The 14,811-nt window shown below is 29.1% G+C and overlaps 8 protein-coding genes across 8 annotated transcripts in view; 6 read left to right on the forward strand and 2 right to left on the reverse strand.

Annotated features, from left to right (window-relative positions):
• Nucleotides 1–671: 671 nt before the first annotated feature.
• Nucleotides 672–2,132, forward strand: cand_007290 (AP2 domain-containing protein; the record flags this gene model as incomplete). The annotated part of the gene is made up of 1 exon (XM_067210969.1): nt 672–2,132. The coding sequence occupies one exon, from the start codon at nt 672–674 to the stop codon at nt 2,130–2,132; it is 1,461 nt and encodes a 486-aa protein (XP_067067986.1).
• A 2,508-nt stretch (nt 2,133–4,640) lies between these two features.
• On the reverse strand, nt 4,641–7,154 carry cand_007300 (uncharacterized protein; the record flags this gene model as incomplete). Its single annotated transcript, XM_067210970.1, has 1 exon — nt 4,641–7,154. The coding sequence occupies one exon, from the start codon at nt 7,152–7,154 to the stop codon at nt 4,641–4,643; it is 2,514 nt and encodes an 837-aa protein (XP_067067987.1).
• A 585-nt stretch (nt 7,155–7,739) lies between these two features.
• cand_007310 (flavodoxin-like fold family protein) lies at nt 7,740–8,288 on the forward strand (the record flags this gene model as incomplete). The annotated part of the gene is made up of 1 exon (XM_067210971.1): nt 7,740–8,288. One exon carries the CDS (start codon nt 7,740–7,742, stop codon nt 8,286–8,288), a length of 549 nt encoding a protein of 182 aa, XP_067067988.1.
• A 262-nt stretch (nt 8,289–8,550) lies between these two features.
• On the forward strand, nt 8,551–10,002 carry cand_007320 (uncharacterized protein; the record flags this gene model as incomplete). Its single annotated transcript, XM_067210972.1, has 1 exon — nt 8,551–10,002. One exon carries the CDS (start codon nt 8,551–8,553, stop codon nt 10,000–10,002), a length of 1,452 nt encoding a protein of 483 aa, XP_067067989.1.
• Nucleotides 10,003–10,122: 120 nt separating this feature from the next.
• cand_007330 (uncharacterized protein) lies at nt 10,123–11,625 on the reverse strand (the record flags this gene model as incomplete). The annotated part of the gene is made up of 1 exon (XM_067210973.1): nt 10,123–11,625. The coding sequence occupies one exon, from the start codon at nt 11,623–11,625 to the stop codon at nt 10,123–10,125; it is 1,503 nt and encodes a 500-aa protein (XP_067067990.1).
• Nucleotides 11,626–12,242: 617 nt separating this feature from the next.
• On the forward strand, nt 12,243–13,328 carry cand_007340 (uncharacterized protein; the record flags this gene model as incomplete). The annotated part of the gene is made up of 1 exon (XM_067210974.1): nt 12,243–13,328. The coding sequence occupies one exon, from the start codon at nt 12,243–12,245 to the stop codon at nt 13,326–13,328; it is 1,086 nt and encodes a 361-aa protein (XP_067067991.1).
• A 306-nt stretch (nt 13,329–13,634) lies between these two features.
• On the forward strand, nt 13,635–14,798 carry cand_007350 (uncharacterized protein; the record flags this gene model as incomplete). The annotated part of the gene is made up of 3 exons (XM_067210975.1): nt 13,635–13,874; nt 14,211–14,251; nt 14,553–14,798. Coding segments are annotated over 3 exons (527 nt in total), but the record flags the coding sequence as incomplete, so codon positions are not given.
• Nucleotides 14,500–14,811, forward strand: part of cand_007360 (uncharacterized protein) — a gene marked incomplete at both ends in the record, with an annotated part of 1,846 nt that continues 1,534 nt past the window's right edge. Inside the window, one exon of the mRNA XM_067210976.1 lies at nt 14,500–14,804. Coding sequence (XP_067067993.1) covers nt 14,500–14,804 — 305 coding nt within the window. The remainder of the gene's footprint in view (nt 14,805–14,811) is intronic.

The raw sequence follows: 14,811 nt of genomic DNA on the forward strand, positions 1-14,811 counted from the left end.
TCTTACTTTTAAATTTAATAATAAAAAAAATATTAGAAGTGATAAATAATACTAAGTTAATAGTTCAATATTATTTCAGCTTTAATATTGTCATCGTCACTGTTATTATAGTAACAATATTATTTCTAACCAGCTAATTAAGTTACAATAGAATTAATTAATTTTAAATAATAATTCACTATATCCTAATATTTTAGGTAATGTATAATGTAGACACCATATTGTACATGTCTTATTGAAAGATGTGATCTACTGAAGTGCACACAGTTCAATAGATTATTGTAAAGCCTAGTCCCCACTTAAGACCGCATAAAATATCGTACTGTGCAATATAATATGTAGACCCAGACATGGCGGGTATTTTTCGTATACCTCAAGTGCAAGATTTTCCATATTGATGGTGAGTGTAAGCAGATTCATAGGACTAAGACGATCGAAGAAAAGCAGTAATTCAACATACTTCTAGCTATCTAATGAAGTAACTGGTATCTATTGGATGTTTGGAATTGGTGATATTCCTAGGTTTTCTCTATGAATAAAAAGTTTTAATGTACCAATTTAAATGTAATCGCCTTGATTTTACAGCTTTAAGATTTCCGTTAAAAATTATTCCGAATTAGAGAAAAGAACGAAAGTATAGGATTTCCGTAATTTATACCGTATAGAGAAATATGTATCACTTGCAAAATGGATGTTTTTTAGACCTACGCAATTATCCAGAAAAACATCTTCAGCAATCCGCAATAAATTTTCCGTATTTTAATAATTCTTTATTATTTCCGATCATTAATATTGCTGATAATATTAATTTTGTTCAATTAACTGCTGGTGCAGTCGCAAAATCTACTGATTTGGATTCACCACATTCTTCAGATTATGTACCAGATAATAATAAAGTGGTAGGAACACTTAAATCAAATACAGAGTGCCAACCCGATATGATTGGAGATGGTTTGGTAGATTCCATTCAAACTATTAGGGAGAAAGCTTTGCCTTTTCTAAGTGTTGATATGACCTCAAAAATAGGTAGAGCTAAGGAATTTAGATCTCTATCTACTCTTGAATCTTCATCTTGTGAGTCTTTGTTCCAAACATCTAGAAATAAGAAAATAAGAAAGTCGAAGCAATTGAAAGTAAACAAAATATCTGTGAATAATACTTTGGACTCCTGTGAGGTGTCTAAGAATGGTCCTTTTCAAATGTGTAGATTATCACTTAAAGGTATTTACTATGATAGACGTAATCATGGCTGGCAGGTAAGGATTAGAAAACGTCAAACTGAGATATCACGTTATTTTTCTGCAAAACGTTATGGTGTTGAGCAATCATATGAGATGGCTCTAAAGTTTTATCATATGCATATTATTGGAAATAATCTGGGGACTTTAGAAACAAATAGTAAGAAGAAATATAATTATGATGCCCTTAAGTCCCAAACTTCTGGATTAGGTCCAACAAGTACATCAATTAATAATATATCCAGTAGTTTTTATACCAAAGATAAATCTTCAGAAATAGTTAATCCTGATTTATGGAAAAATATTACAGTTAATACTGTTTTAAATGAAGCAGACAATCTTTGGCGTGGACTTTATTATGATAATAGAAGCCATGGGTGGCAAGTACGACATAGAATTGAAGGGACTGATTCTAGTAAATTTTTCAGTTCTTCAAAATATGGGGAAATAGATGCTCTTGCAATGGCTTTACAACATAAATTATCATTTTCTAATTTATTTTGCAGCATAGAACTAATTAAAAATCTTATTGTTAAACATATATATAAAATGGAGAATTTAGTTTATTCTTCGAAATATGCTACAAATAAGATAATTATTAATGGCAATGAAGGTTTTGTTTCTTCAAATGATAAAAATGAAATTGACTTTAGTGTCTTCAGTACTAAATCTCATGATACTCTTAATGTATGTTGTCAAAAGCTCAGAAATCCAGAATACTCTTGTTTTTCACATGAATTAATGGAATTGGCCGTTACACAGGTACGAAGTAAATATCCTGAAAAGGTATCTGTGAATACTTCCTTTATGAAGTATCCTTGTATTGTACAGTTCTTTCCAACTTCTGTTCACTATCAGAGCTTGGTTAATCAATACTTCATTTGCGGCATGTAGTAATTTTCATAATCAGTAATAGTTTTTGGGACTAGAGTATGCATGAATTAATAAACCAATATCAATATTCAAATTTATTTATATCTAAATCTGTACAATATAAGTTCAGACTTTATTTTTCGGACTAGATTATTATATTGTGGGTTATGTCTATCTTTATGTATTCACATTCTTTGTCAATTGGTTTATTATTTTTTATTTTTTTAACTTAAATTTCTTAAGTTATAAGATATACAGTTTCAGTCAGAATTATACGATCTTCCCCTCAAATTTATAAAGGATTATCTTTTTTCAAGAGTATAAATATTGGTAATTTCGTTTTTATGGTATATATTAGTAAGTGATTTATTAATACCTATTCGGATATACTTAGCTTTTATTTACTGTATTAACCATTAATATGATTAATATTAGTAACAATTAGAGATTTAGTTATATTCCAAAGTCTATTTGCTTAATTCTGAAGCTATTACCTTACAGCAATAGGATAATCGAGTGGAAGGTATTGTGTATGATAACAAGATCAATTTATCAAATATAGATATGGATGTAGGTATAAATTTTTTTAATACTTTAATCAGATAAATATATGGAGGCTTAGATGTAATAACTGATTAAAATAAACATTTCGAATTTACTGAGACTATTCTCAATAATAGAGTCAGTAATCAGTTTAAAGATGGAAGCTCTTTATATAATACTAGAGATGAATTAGAAATGGTTAAATAGTGACGAGTAAATGATAAAGATAATTATTCTATGGATAATAATAGTGACAAATTATGTCAACTAAATACTATTTCTAATAATCCTGAAATTTTGTAATTAATATTGCATTTCCGAATTATTGGGACAAAAAAAAATAGGGATATAAGGTGAGTATTGATGATAGTGTTAAAGTCTAATAATAGACAACTCACAGTTTATATTAAAGAATATACATTAGTTAATCTTAATGATAATTCAACTAAAGATATTCTTGCTGGTAATAATGAAGAGGTAAATCATGGGAAATTTTCCGATTAAATTGTAAAATTTAACAATTATGTTGAATAGCGTAGAATTAGATAATATCTATGGATAATAACAGATTAAGAACTATTATATTGATTGATAAAATGGAGTGTAATCCCCAAAATATATTAATAAAGGAGCCTAGTGGACTAATGTTATAAATAAAAAAATAAAAAAAAAAGTAAATCTAAAGATTGTGTATCAAGTGAATTTGAGAATGTGATAGATCTTACCAATGAAACTCTTCAATTTATCTTAATATTAGAGAAGTCATTCATTTCAACTTGTCAATAATAGGATTATTTTATACATAATAAAAACTTTAAAAACAAATAAAAAATTGAGATAATCATAAAAGTGAATAAAATAATCATTTCAGGTTTTTGTGGAGATCTCTGGTCTTTCAACCCAAGTTCATGGAATCAATATTTCTATTTTAAGTAAGAAATTAAGATTAATATTTTTAAATGTAACACAGAACTTAATGGATCAAGCTAGAATAATTTCTTATCTATATTTAGCTATTTATATATATTAAGAATAATGAAGCTAAAATACAACTGATGTAAATTCTGAAGGTAGTTTAATGAATAGTATATAAGACAGAGTATGTATCTTGATATAATATCTGATGGACTAAGAAGTTATATTGTCTTAAGTAAAAGTAATAATCTAATTAGTCTAGAAAAGTAGCTTCGAGATGCATGTGCCTTCTATATATAAGGATCATCCCAATATTTCCTAGACTCAATAGTATTAGCTTTTCAGCTAGGATTAAGATAGCATGTATGACGATATTTCACCACTTGGATATTTAGATATATATAAAAGTGGATATCTTACTTTAGGAAAGTTGGTGTTGATATCAATGGATTTAAAAGTAATAGGTTTCCAATACCTAATTTATTCATTAAATGGGGACTTACCAGAGCTGTATCTCTTTAAAATTAATCCTTATTATTGGTGTATTATTTGAGGAGTTACTTAAAAAGCAGCAGGTTAATGTACTGGAAGAATATCTAAAGTGAATAGGAATAGTCAGCAATCTATATAAAAGTGGTTTGCAAATAGAAATAGCTGAGAAGCTACTTAGGGGACGTGTGTGAGAATAGATTTGGCATCGTAGATTGCAGTATTAGTTGTAGTTATCTCTACTTTTAGTAGTTAAGTGATTCTTTAATCTTTTTCTTTTTGTTCCTTGCTATCCTGATATAAAACTCCAGGTTCTATTTTACCTGCAAAAGATGACTGGAAGGGGATTCGAACCCCTGAAAACGACAACCTGAATGTCGCGCCTTGGTCCACTCGGCCATCCAGCCCTAGTATGTTATCTCTAATTTATATTGTAATTATATTTAGTATACCAAACTTCAAAATAAAAATTACAGGTTCAATTTCTTATAATAATAAGCTAGCAATAAAACTTCTTAAAATAGTTAAATATTAGGATGATAGATATAAATTATAGTTTTGACTTTTGGTGAGCTTATATAACTACATTGCAAATGTCGTAATTCCTAAATATTCAGCACATGCCACCCTATAAATTGGTTTAATCTTATCAGATGAAATACTGTATTGATATATATAAGAGCCTTTCTGAGACATTAAAGATTGTGTACAAGCCTGATGTATATTATATAAGGGTTGAGATAAGGCATAATTAACTGCTCTTAATGAAATTGTATGATCTACTTTTAATATTTCTGGGAGATTACTTCGATCAATTATTGAGTTTACATAATACATAATTAGCTCACCTGTTAACCACTTTACATCAATAGTGTTAGTTAAATTATGTATCTCTTTTTCCAATAGTTTAGCACATATAAGATTGGCAAATATATATGAATTATCACAAAAACTTTCAACTTGATTAGTGATTGATAAGATCATCAAACATCTAGTACAGGATTCAAGAAGATTTGGAGGTGTAGATATTTCCCTATTTGTATGACCTCTACCATATGTTATTTGTTTATTGTACAATTTGGGATTTCTCTCTACAACCTCTCGTAAGGTCCAGGTACTTATTTCAGGTGTTTCTACTTGATCATAATCTTTTGATGGATCAAATATTTTCTTTTTTATGAGAGGATCTCTTATATTTAAAGGAGATATTAATTTCAAATATTTAACTGTCAATTTGCGTCTATCTACGATCTCTTGAGAATCATGGGCTCTCAAAAATTTATGAAGAGCCTTTAAAAATAGTAAAATATACTTCAACTTTCCGCGATAATAATTATTTGTTTCATTGATAGTATTTCCAATAGATAATACGGGTTTGGAACTTGTACGGTTAATAGCACTAGAGACTTCGACAATTCTAGTCTCTATTTGCCTTAAAAGGCGTGGTGTCCCTCCTGGATTATCAGATAAATTTTCTACAATCTTCCATATTTCAGTTGTAACATAATTATTTTTGTATTTAACATAAGAGGGTGCTGAAAAAATTGTTTCATCTAGTATCTTTAGTTCTTCTATATTTAAATGTCGTATAGTCTTACAAACTAATTGGGAACATTTTGAAGAGTTGTATTCATATTTCGAATTTATATGAGAGTTTACATGCATAAATGCTTTCTTAGGTTGTACTTTTGTATTGTTAGAACTTCGGGTAGTAAAGGTCTTCTTTTTCCTTGATTTATAATCATGCTCTTTTATAATTTCGGAGTTAGGCTTAATATTTAAATTAGTAGTCTTGTTAGGTATGGCTAACATTTGGGCATCTGTGAAATTTATTGTTTGGGGAATATTAGATTCAGTAAAACTCTTATTATCTTTATTGGTTAAAGTTGGGAGTACAGCAGGTTTGTTCATATCACCACTAATTTCAAAATCATTCAAATTTGTCAAATTAAGGTCAGTATTTTGAGTAATATTAATACTTTCAATATATTCCTTGTCTAAAGTTTCATTAAGATTAATAAGAGGGTCCACAAATCTCTGAAATTCCTCTAAACTATCTGATTTATGTTTATATATATCTTCAGTCGAGTTTGAATATATATGATCAGATTTGTTTAATATATTTTGCTCAAAAATAAACTTGTTAAGTATGGGATCTGTTAATAGTATACTATCAGCAATCCCCTCTTCACAAGTATTATTATTTATATAGTCTACTTTAGTATCACTTAGTATATTGGATGTTGCATTATCTTCTATCGTAATTTGAGTTTGAATATCTTCTAATGGATGAGAGTTGGTAAATGTATCATTCAAATTCATACCAAAATGAGTTAAAAATTTGCTCTCTTCAAAAGGAATTATGCTAATGATTGTACCATTAACAAATTCCTGTAATGAAGAATTCATAAATTTTGCAATGGACAAGTCTACAGGTTCTTTGAATTTACCCTTTAACATATTCATCAATTTTAGTGCTACATTTAAAGTATCAAATAACTCCATTTTATTCTTTAATAAGTAATTTTCAACATATTTATTAGGGTTTAATGTTTTAATCACTATATTAACAAGTTTTATCTCTGATACTAGTTTCTGAAATTCCAGCATATTAAGTAAAATAAAATTTTGTTTTTCGTATATCCTTTTTAAAATAATAACAGCTTTAAGAACACATTCTGAAGGTTCTCTATGTTGTGACTGTTCTAAAAATAGTAAAGAGTATCTTATTATCTGGCTATTTGAAGTTCCAGTTATAGATTTTGTTCTAATTTCTTCTATATTTATATAATCCTTTAAGATATCTTTCAGTTGATTAATTTCTTTTATTAATTCATATTTTGCAATTTCATGCCCAATAATATTCAACTGATCTCTAATCAGGTTTTTTAATAAATTACGATATTTATATAGAGATTTAATATCATCTACTTCGTAGTAACGACTTCTAGCTACATACAGTACATTGTCTTGTAATTTCTCTATAAAAGACTCTGATATCTCATCATACTTTGTCAAATATAAAGTCCTAGGAGAATTCAAATACTCTGATACTACAAGTTCATTAATAATACTATTGCATGAATAGTAGTACATGGTAAACAAAAAACTGAAGAAAAGCTTTACAGTAATAGTCAAATATCTCATCTCTAATGTAAATGCAAATAATACTCCCTCCAGTTAATTAGAACTATAGATTGTATTATCCAAAACTTTATTCAGATATATACATTAGCTAATTTCAGTTGATCAGACTTTTCTTTAAAGTAAAGTTATAGTTCAGTTTGAGTTTCGATACCTCCTTTCTATCCGCGATATTGTAGCGCCAATTAATAGGCGGTTAAACCTATTTTTTTTTTTTTTTTTATTGCTATTTATAGGAGCTATTATATTTCAGTAAGGAATAAATCTAAACTATCAAAATAAACAAACAGAATAGTAGTTACCTCTATGATATATAGACTTTAAATATACAGTATTCATGTAGTTTACAACTTGAAATAATATGAAGTTTAGATATACTTTGTAATAAAAAAGTACCTCAAAACTCGAAAAATACTCGAAACTAAAATAAAGAATTATCTATAATTCGTAAAAAAAAGCTTATAGCTAATGATGAATCACAAAATAATTTTTATTTTTTCATTTCTCTTTTTAAGTTTACATGTCCTATCCAGGTGTATGATAAATGAAGGGGATTGTGATAGAAATATCCAAGTAATTGTTGCCAATCCAAATTATTTATTATATAACAATAGAGCAGTAAATTTTATTGTCAAATTTATTCAGGAACGCCCAAAATATGTAGTTAGGAACCTTAATGAAGAGTATAGAGATTTTACAATTGACATTGAAAAGGAAATCCTCTTGTTAAGTAAAGCCAAAGCTGTGGTATTTCTATTTCCACTAACTACATATTATATGCCAACATTACTAACTCAATATGTACAAAGTGTATTTACTTCAAAAGGCTTTATGGAGGCAGTTTTCAATAAAGAATTTTTAATCGCAGTCACTACATCACAGAATGAAAGTGTATTTACAGGTGTAAAATCGATGGAGATACTTTTAAGCTCTGTTATTCAAATTGCAAAAGATTCAGGGCTTCATTATATTGGAATTGTGAGAGTTTTTGATCCAAGTGATGATTCCAATGATCAAAACGAAGTTCTTTTAGAGGAAGCTTGTGCAAAGATGGTAACGCTTATAGATACAAATGTGAATTTGTAGTTATCATTATCATTTAAATTGGTTAGCTTCTACAATATATTATATGTAGACTAGAAGTTTGTTAATATAACTTCTTATTCTTTAGGATTTACTGCATCTCTATTTTAAGATCTTTGTAGCAGTGTTAGGCGCTATAAAGAAATATATAGCTTTAGCAATTTGATTGGCTAGAGGCTGATGGTTATAAAAAAATTTGAGGGTAGTTTATTAGATGTATTATATTTGGGATAATAATGAAAATATTGTGTAGATCCATTTTAGAATGATGAGGTTTATAGGGAAATATGGGTTTCTGTTGATTTTAATATGCATTTATAAATTACTAGAAACTAAATGTAACAGTTCAAATACTAGGGAGAAACCTTTTAACTATGGCCCTAAATCGACAATAAAACAATCAAAATATGTAAATGATCCAATACTCACTGAGAAACGGAGCAATAAAATTAGAAAACCTAGTTTTAAAGTACAGGAGGTACGCATCCCTGTATTAAAAGGAACTGTGGAAAGTGGTATAATAAATGAGAATGATATAAAATTTTCACCATTGGAAGATAATACTATAGACAATTTTGAGTCAACTGATGATTTTGTGTCGAAAAGTAAACATATGATGCATTTAGAAAATGATATATATAATTTAGAACTAGAACCTACATTTGGGAAGCTTTCAAAAGAACTAGTTGAAGAAAAACAACGGCCAATGATAATCCACGCAAGATTTGGGGAGCCAGTTACTCAAATAAGTGAAGAAGAATTAGAATTGTATGGATCTCCAAATAAAGATATGATATTAGCTATGGAAATTCCAACAATGAAACCACAAGTTCAATTCAAGGAAATACTAAGATTAAGTAATTCAAGATATAAAGGACTAACTCAAAGACATCGAACTGCACAACCCAATGTAAACTGGTGCAAAGCAATTGGGCGAATGGATCCTAGGAATATAGAGAGAGCTACTACAATTCGTCGGTTAATGCAAAGTGGTTGGATTAGTATATTGGGTGGTACAGGAGAAGGTGGTGCAGTTAGTTTCAGAGGTGAATCAGGTCAAAGAGGACCTATAGGGTGGCCAATACAAAATATATGTGAAGGAATATATCTACTTGAAACAACATATCATGGTACAGGGGACTGTGAACGAATTCTTTTAGATTTATTAGCTCGTTACCATGGCCAATGGGGTCTGTTTCTTAAGATTTTTAGGCAAAGATTTCGTCAGGTATGTCAATATGTTGGTTATAGTATAGGAGAGTGGGAACTTCAAAATGATAGGGCATATGCTCCTTTTGGAGTTCTTCGATCCCCGAAATCTAAGAGAGGAAAATATATATTGACTGAAGAAAGGCGTGAAATGTTAAATATGCTACGAAATAGAGGTAGTATATGTAGTCAAATTTCTGAAGAAGATAATCATAAGGCTATGTTATTAAAATCAACCATTGATAAATTTCGTCCTTTAGAACATATAAACTATAGAGTTGTACTAGCTGATTATTGTGAAGTTGTATATGCAAAGAGAACAATTGTAGAATGTGTTGAAGCAATTTCGACTCTTTTTAAGATAAAGAGTACTAGCAATTTTGATTCTACTTCACGTTTTAATTTTGCTAGAGATATATTTTCTCAAGCATGTAAAAAAGCAGGATTTATAAGCTTAAACTCCCAGAGTGAAGATATGGTGAGTCAATCAGATAAAGAACAGGAATAAATATCTAAATTTTTGAGTCTTATACTTAGTGAAATAGGAGAAATTTATTTCTGGTATATTATTTGGACTTATTTATGTGAGATATACTATATTATCTTGTTATAATTTCTTTGACTTACACTAAATACCATGTAAAGTAGATTCATCAACTAGACTACCGCTTAGATTGTCTAATTGATTTAAGGGATCTGGTTTAGTAGCTGTTACTTCATTGTGCTTAATTTCATCTTCTTTTATAATCTGACCTGTTTGTATTAGTTTTGAGGTCTTATGATCTCTAGAATACTTTAGAGTCTTGTTTTTTATAATCAAATTAGGTAATTCTTGTGCTGAAGTGTCCACTTGAGAAACTGTTACCTTAATTGGTATATGAATTTCACTAATATCTACTAATGATGGTTCTTGTGATCTAGGTAATATAGTATTATTTTTTTCATATATTTTCTTATCTTCGTCAATGTCCTGAGGTTGAGCTGTTTTTTGGTTATCTAAAAGTTTATTAGAAACTTTTTCATCTACTTTTTTATATTCTGAAGAAAGTGTTTTTGTTGATTCTTCTTGAGGTAAATATTGATTAGATAAACTCCATTTCTGGGGTATGGATTGTTCTTCAATATTTTTAATATCATCTTCATATTCTTCATATTCAGAGTCATCTTCTATAAGATTTATATCTTCTTCCTTAGATAAAACTTGTTTGCTTAAAAAAGCTTGTTGGTTGATATTCATAGTATATTCAACAGCAGTTTCATTATTATCTTCTATATTAGATGATTTATTTAGTAATTCTTCTGGTTCAAGAGGATTCATAATTTGTGGAAGTTGAATATTTTCACCATCTAGCTCGGCTTCAGCAGTACTTATTTGTGCAAGTCCTCTAGTAGATGTAATACTTTCTCCAAAATCTGATTGCAATAGTAATGAAGAGTGAGTTTCATCAGTGAGTAGATTATTATTATTATTATTATTATTATTATTATTATCATTAGTTGATTGGTCACAAGATATACGTAAAAACTCTTCTGAAGATACTACAGGCCCTGATTTACACAAAATGATATATCCTGAGCACCTGGCTCTAGCTTTAATTGCTACCTTCCCTACTGTTTTTGCAGGTCTTGACAAATAGCCAATTTCTCTACCTTCCTTAATATAGGCTCCTTCATAGACATATTTTCTAGGAGTAAAAGTCAAATTATTTCCCATAGCTACATACCACTTAAACCTTTGATCTGAAATTGGTTTATGTACTCTAGCATCACATAATATACCAAGAAATCGTTCACCTTTGGATACAGAAACTTGTATATTTGGATAATAAAATATAACACCAAAACATGGTGATACTAATTCTTCAGCAATTAATAGCCCAGGTTCATACATCCATATAACCCCAACAGATGCATTCAAAGCAACTTTTTTACCAATGACCATATTTTTTTGTGGTGTAAACTTCACTCCACTTTTTTTGGCTTTAAACCACCTTCTGTTACCTTGTTTAAAGTTTGATGATACTCTAGCCTTAGATAAGAGATTACTTGGAATATTATTAGGATTATTTTTCATTGTTACCAAAGGAACTGAAGGACTATAAACACTTCCAGAATACAATAATGATGACATTATATCGTCTGCATAAATATAGTATATTGAATACTGGAGATATATATAGATCCAGAATAAAGTACGATTCATTTCTATTAGACAATATATATAATTTAAGTGTATATATTGTTTTGATTATAGATATCTTTTCGTCACAATCACTCGAATACCCTGAATTTCTACATATTCTACGAGCGAATTAAAATACTACTATTATTTCGGAGAGTCAAGTCCTCTTTTTTTTCTCATTTTTGTTTTGAAGCTAATAAAAAAAAATTAAAAATTCAAAGGCTAAGTATCTCTCAAAGTGTAACTATCCCTATAGTTCTTTAGTTTTTTGTGATTTTGCATATAGTTGAAAAATCTGATTAATATTGGCTCATCTGAATTTGTAAAGTTATTGGCACATTGAGGCGCCATATATGTGTATACTACGTAGGACACACGGCATATTTAATTACATGGACGTGTAATCACGTCTAGTGTTGTTTAGTTATTTAGTTTATTTAATGAATAGCAATAGCAATAGATTTCAAAAAAAGATTGAGATCAGCGATTATTTTACGACACAGTTATGCATCAAGAGAGTATATAGATAGAGTATAAAAGTTGAAGGCTTTGCCTTATCCATATATATGGTAACTTTAAAACGTACAATTAACGAGTGTTGTGAAATACTTGGTATTAGCTCCTTAGAAATAAATAATGAGAATGAAATTAGGAAAGCATACAGACGGTTAGCAATTAAGTGGCATCCTGATAAAAATCCTGTCAATGAGAGGCAAAAATGTGAGGCTAAGTTCAAGGATATAGTAGAGGCGTATGATATAATGATGAGTCCATCTAAACGTCGGCAAGCAGAATATATTTCTAAAAAAAAGGAGATATTTTCAAATGGTATGGTTGGAGGAGCAAGAACAGCTCGTTTTGATGGTTCACTATTTGGTGGAGGTGCAAAATTTGCAAAACAGGGTACAAATCCTGGGTTAATTAATATAAAGTCTATAGATAGGATTAATCAAAGAGTCAATAAACAAAAATATGCAAGAGAAGGTGTTTCACCATTTTCTGATAAATATGCTAATTTTTCAGATAAATTCTTTAAAGGTTTGAATGGGATCTTTGATGTAGTTTCAAATGCTGTAAGCAATAGTGAAGAATCTTTTACTATTGCCACTACAAAGTTAAGAGATATAAAGAATGCAATAATAAGAAATGCAGCAGATACACACAATGAAATATTTGTTTCTATAAAGAATTCTTTAGAACAAGGATTTGAAAAAAATGTAATAGATGAAAAGATAACTGCTACTCAAAGTGATCTTCAACATAATGAATTATCATCTACAATAGATAATTCATCAAATGCAACTTCTGAAGATAATTTAGATGGAGACTTAAATTCAACCTTTGAGAATATTCCTATACCTGAATACAGATCAAATATATTAATTGCACCTAATTATAGAATACCCAATTATGTACATAGGCAAAGTTTGTGTGGAGGTTCTCAGGGTCCTCATTTATTTGCAATTAGTAAAGGTTGTAGTGTACAAAGTGGGAAAAAGTACATAGTAGGAGAGTCTCTCAATATTCGGCATGCTAAAAAAAAGATTCCACATATGGTATCTGGTAACCTACAGGCTACAACTGAGAGTATTATCTATCCACAAAGTACACCTCAGTCAAAACAGGACCATATATATCCTTCTCTACAATAATGAAAACAAATCACTATTACTATTAGGTAGAAATAATCAACTATGGATTAATTTTTAATTTTTATACACTTAGATTGCAACTTTATAAATTCCATGTTTCTAATTTTATCTGCAAATATAATTTTCAGTAACAATTCCAATAAGCCCTGTCGCGTTGAGCGCCATATAGAGTTATTCTCCACCTCACTAGATTGTGTCTTGTTTAAGATGTGGCAAAGTGTGTACCCACTAACATTGTGATCAGTTGTCACTTTTTATAAATATTTGAAAGGAGTAAATTAGACATTTATTAAGTATTATTCAAAGATGACGAATACTATAGGAATTGTAATTGAACGCTTCAAGTCTATGTCAACTCCTATGCCTTCAGTTACAGATAAAGGGAAATATGTCTTGTTAGGTATTTTCAATTGCATATTATTTGGGGTGGGGATGATTATTATTGGAGTTATGAATAATGATGCTCCTGACATTATCACTGGTATTTTGCAACTGTGTATACCATTTGTCGGTTGGATCTGGGCTATTATTTGGGGTATTTTGATCGTTTCTAGAAGTCTCTAAGTAGTCACAAGTGAGGTGAGATTGTAGCGCTAAAATTTTGTTTAAAGTGGTTTTAATATCTCCTTTTTCTAATAGTTGATCTTCTTTTTTTCAACTAACTATTTGGAGTATGAAGAAAATGTAGTTTTAGTGACAAAGTATCTTAATTTAGTATATATTTATCTTCACTTAAAATTTCTAAAGAGGTATTAAGTACTTTTATATTTGGATTTTTATTGTCCTTTAAAGAGTTATTTTTGTTTAGTGTAGTATTTATTTGTTAAGAAAGCAGAGATTGGGTCTAGAGTCTTATTTTTTTTTTTTTATTAATATTTATAGGGTTTTGTAATGATAGTAAATCTTGGTAATTCCGGGGCTAGGTTTGACCTTGTATGGTGTATTTACCGCCGATAGTGCTGTTTCATTGTAGATCTTATCATTTGGCGGGTAATATTTGATATATTTAATTTTAGATGGACTATTGATGAATTTGAGCTATTAGTTTATATATTGTAAATAGTCTCTATAAATTAAGAGACTAAATATAATTTAAGATTTAATATTATAGATTCAAGAGTGTAGTTATTGGATATAATGCAAGAAGACTGAATACAAGGTTATAAGCGTTATGCTAATATCTAATAAATGTATTGCATATCTACTAATATTGCTACTTGTTAGATTGGCTGGGATAAGGTGCTATATACCTGGTATGAATACTTATGAACCAGTAGGAGTGGGTTATAATCATTTGTCTAGTAATCTACCAATATATAATTCCAATAATATGGAAAGTATTTTAGCTAAACAAGATATCATAGGTCATAACATACAAACTCAAGATATAAACCAGCAATATATAGATAATTTTCAGCAAGGATATCAAACAAATGTGAATTTAATAGATAATCCAAATATTTCTTCTGAGTTAAAGTCAGAA

The sequence above is a fragment of the Cryptosporidium andersoni genome (genome assembly GCF_001865355.1).
Source record: "Cryptosporidium andersoni isolate 30847 chromosome Unknown contig_64, whole genome shotgun sequence".
Taxonomy (NCBI): Eukaryota; Apicomplexa; class Conoidasida; order Eucoccidiorida; family Cryptosporidiidae; genus Cryptosporidium; species Cryptosporidium andersoni.